Raw genomic sequence first — 1,358 nt, forward strand, 5'->3', positions numbered from 1 at the left:
GCTTTATTATCTTAACTGGGCAGAAAGTGCACTGCCCTGAAATCACCACTCTGACTCTTCAGTTCGAAGACTGGTCCTTACTGCTCATAGAAACAAAGCTTTGTGGGCCGTGGAAAAATACAGGACAATAGCCTCTTAAAATCACATATAAGGAAATGAATACAAAACAAATTCCAAAAACAGAGACAAAAATTGCAAAATCTGTTCAAATAGTCCATTGCATACCCATAGCACAAATGTTCATCTGACAGGGAGTTAGGAGATCTTTACAGCATATGAAAAGGCTTTGACGTGACACCTCCTAAAGGACTCTGTTCTCTTTCGACCTCGTTAGCATGAACTACCCTGTACCATGGAGAGGAAGAATCTGCACAAAGAGCCCCAGACCTCCCCGCAGTACTCCTGGGCTGCCTTCCTTTGGTTTTCCAAGTCTTCATCCTCACACTGAGGACCTTTGGTGGTCATGGTCTGGGTCTTTTCTGGGTTGGAGGAGGTAGTCACTTCAACCGTGTCCATGGGAGAGGGCTCCATTAACTCCTGGCTGGGTTTCTTGATCCTAATCAGAGTAGAGTTCACCAGCTTGAGATTCGATTCTGGAAACTTCTTTCTGCACACCCTGGTCTTCAGGACACTCTTGGCATCACCACAGATGACCTTCTGAGAACGCAGATTCCGGCCAATTTGTTTCCAATAGACGCTGCTTTTGTGCAACTCTAGGCATGAGGTTGGATTGCCAGTGAAGAAACAGGAAAACGTGTTGTCCTGTTGGGTACACTCGACCTTCAGCACGATGCCCTCCTCCTGCTTGGTCACTGCCCATCTGCAGTCAGCGTGGTCCGGGGTGATGAACTTGCCTTTGATCGGGTGCTTGGCTGGCTGGCTCCTCGGCTCCTTCCCGGGCTTGCCCAGAGCGTGCGATTCCTCTGTGCTGGCTTTGCTGCCGTGTCTCTTCCTTCCTTCCTTTTTGGCCTCCGCCAAGAGCATCAGAACAGCCAGAAGGAGGAGGGAGAGCAGGGTGAGGCCGTGGGTCCTCATGCCTTCAGCTTGGTGGGAACCTGTTTGACAAAAGCAGGTGAGTCAGCGCTGGGCTGGAGGACCCTCCCCTCCACTTGGCACAGGTCTGCTTGCTTCACGGTGAGATCCAAGAACCTTCTATTTCCTGGAATCAGTAGACAAGCAGCTGCTATATTCGCATTTCTGCTTGAGCCTTGAATGCCAGAAACTTCCTGCTCTTCGCTCACTCTTCCACACCCTCTGAACCCCGTCAGTCCTCACGCCCTCATCCCCTCACTCAGTTACTCCAGCTCCATTCAACATTCAATGCACTTTCATGGGCACCGACTACTAGCCATGCCCTA

General features: G+C 50.4%; 1 protein-coding gene across 1 annotated transcript; it reads right to left on the bottom strand.

The window, feature by feature from the left end:
- Positions 1-330: 330 nt before the first annotated feature.
- On the bottom strand, positions 331-1,035 carry LOC138081704 (fibroblast growth factor-binding protein 1). The gene has a single exon (XM_068974775.1). It carries the CDS (start codon positions 1,033-1,035, stop codon positions 331-333), a length of 705 nt encoding a protein of 234 aa, XP_068830876.1.
- Positions 1,036-1,358: the final 323 nt, after the last annotated feature.

This window comes from Capricornis sumatraensis, chromosome 7, assembly GCF_032405125.1.
Source record: "Capricornis sumatraensis isolate serow.1 chromosome 7, serow.2, whole genome shotgun sequence".
Taxonomy (NCBI): domain Eukaryota; kingdom Metazoa; phylum Chordata; class Mammalia; order Artiodactyla; family Bovidae; genus Capricornis; species Capricornis sumatraensis.